The sequence below is a fragment of the Nicotiana attenuata genome, unplaced genomic scaffold (genome assembly GCF_001879085.1).
Source record: "Nicotiana attenuata strain UT unplaced genomic scaffold, NIATTr2, whole genome shotgun sequence".
NCBI lineage: Eukaryota > Viridiplantae > Streptophyta > Magnoliopsida > Solanales > Solanaceae > Nicotiana > Nicotiana attenuata.
In genome coordinates, this window is record NW_017670670.1 from 330,845 (window position 1) to 333,153 (window position 2,309).

Genomic DNA, 2,309 nt, shown 5'->3' on the forward strand with positions numbered 1-2,309 from the left:
GGGCAAACCTCAAAGATCAACTGAGTTTAGGCGAATCCCACATCTTTGAAAAGGTTGTGGGGAAAATGGCGAATCGCACCTCCAGCGTTTTAAAATCGTGAGGACCTAGGCCCAAAAACAGTCTCACTAATGAGCTGAATTGGTATATTAAATTAATTAAACTCGATAAAAAAATTCTGATGGGTAACTGGTATAAAATATTACCCTTTTTACTGCCTATTTTTTGCTTGTTTTAATTACTCCCATATTGGTTTCTTCAAGCTCTAAATAAAAGCCCGCTATACAGGTTTCCTGCATCTTCTCTTAAATCATGTTTGATAACTTGTTAAACCATTTTAAATTATCAAATTCAAACCACTTAATAGATAAATATTCATAATAAATATAATAAAAAAGTGGAAGTGAAAATTCATCTATTAATTGAATCCCACTAAAATATGTTTTTTTTGTAAACATGCAGTGACAGATGGAGAATGAATATAACAGCCGCGTACTCTCTTTCACCCAATAGGACTGTGTAAACCTAATCATTGCTGTGGGCACTTTTTAACTTTTAGCACACCTTTTTGATTGATCGCTCCCTCACTCCTTGTTGCGCAGTACAAACGACTGGTGAGGGACAAGATACTAATAATTTTCTTAATTACAAATGCATATTGAACCTTTAATTTTCATGTAGGAAATTCATCTAAGGCAGATGTCTTTAATTTGCTATTACAGGAATCAACTAATTAAGCTGGAATTAAGTACACTTATTCTAAAAGAAGAGTATCACTATATATATATAGTTGACATTTAACTTAGCCGTGAAGACCGGCAAGGCTGTTGATCAAAGCCAAGGCATTACTTGTCAAATGTGCAACTTCCAAAATCTTTCCCCTTACAACAGTCTTAGCTTTCCCGTTCATGACTTTTCCGGCAAACCCCTCAGTGCATGTATTCTCATCAGTCAAGGCAGCACTGACCCAAGTTTGAATATCATTCATTTTAAGGTCAAAATCTTTGCCCCATAGCTGCTTCATTTCCCCCAAAGACTTTCTCAGTTCATCGACTTTGTCACTTAGTTCCTCCACACAGTCATGCATGGCACCGACCTCTTTCGGAGTCAAGCCTTGGACGTGTGCCAACTTTAGCATCATAGCCGATGTTGATTGGGCAGTTTCGACACTGACGGTGAGGGATTCATGGGCAAGAAGTTGAGGGGAAACTCCAATAGCAGTTGCACGGCTTGATAATGAGCTGAAACAGAGGTTTGGATAAGTCGTTGACTTGCATGATGTTCTTATAAACTCTGTATTTGTATCTCCGGCGGCTGGTCTTGCTGCTGAAGCTGACTTCATGAATGAAGAAGAAGTGAAGGCAACTAAAATAAGAAAAACGGTGAGAATATGGCTACGGGTATAAGCACCTTCCATCTCTCTTTCTCTAATGAATAACCTTCTGTAATTTGTTTGTCTCTCTCAAACTAAAGTTAGTTCGAGTTATGATGAAATTGGGGTTGCAGTTGGTTTCTGAATTTATAGAAGGAGCTTGTGGGTAGGAGAGCTAGGGGATGAGCTAGTACAGTTTAAATGTAATGGCAAAAAGGTTAAATTTCCGCTGCTTCTTTGCCTTAGTTCATGTACGTGCATCTGGCGACATTCCTCGTAGGACCTAAGCTCTTGTTTGCATGGGGTCACAGGCATGGTAAAGGATAATTCAACTCAATGTATAGCTACTTAAAGACAATACACATCAGCATGCATAGGCCTACATGTAAGAATAACTGTCACTACTAAAGATGTGTGCGGATAACCATCTACTCCCTCCCTTTCAATTTATATAACACATTATTTTATTAGTCTGTTTCAAAAAATACATATTTTTATATTTAATTAACTTTAAAGTTTTCATTTACCTATATTATCCTCAATAAAAAGCTTTTATAGTCACACACATATTATGGCCCCATAAAGCTTTTATCTCTATGTTTTAAAGACTACAAATTTTAAAAATATTTTTTTTCTTAAATTTCATGATGAGTTAAACTGTGTCATATAAATTAAAATGGATGGAGTAATATAAGAGTAAAAGAAAAAATGGAATCAAGAGTTTGGTTGGCTTCGCTAAGGTCTTTGTCTTATTGGCAAATGTGCATGAATTAAGTCGAATGCAGAGTATCTTCTTTGATTAGGTAGTCAAAATGAGGACTAAAATTTGATAAAGGTTTTCTGTTGCTGGAAAAAGATCAGGATTTTGGGTGTCAGTTCTGTTATTTTACCTCCTATAGCAAAGGTATACACTTTATTTATTATAAACTAAAATTATTT

General features: G+C 35.9%; 1 protein-coding gene across 1 annotated transcript; it reads right to left on the minus strand.

The window, feature by feature from the left end:
- Positions 1-508: 508 nt before the first annotated feature.
- LOC109242115 (21 kDa protein) lies at positions 509-1,676 on the minus strand. Its single transcript, XM_019408945.1, has one exon. It carries the CDS (start codon positions 1,413-1,415, stop codon positions 801-803), a length of 615 nt encoding a protein of 204 aa, XP_019264490.1. The 5' UTR covers positions 1,416-1,676; the 3' UTR covers positions 509-800.
- Between the last annotated feature and the right edge of the window lie 633 nt (positions 1,677-2,309).

Bases quoted from the DNA above. Each gene is read 5' to 3' on its own strand.
- LOC109242115 (XM_019408945.1), bottom strand. From the start codon at position 1,415: ATGGAAGGTGCTTATACCCGTAGCCATATTCTCACCGTTTTTCTTATT.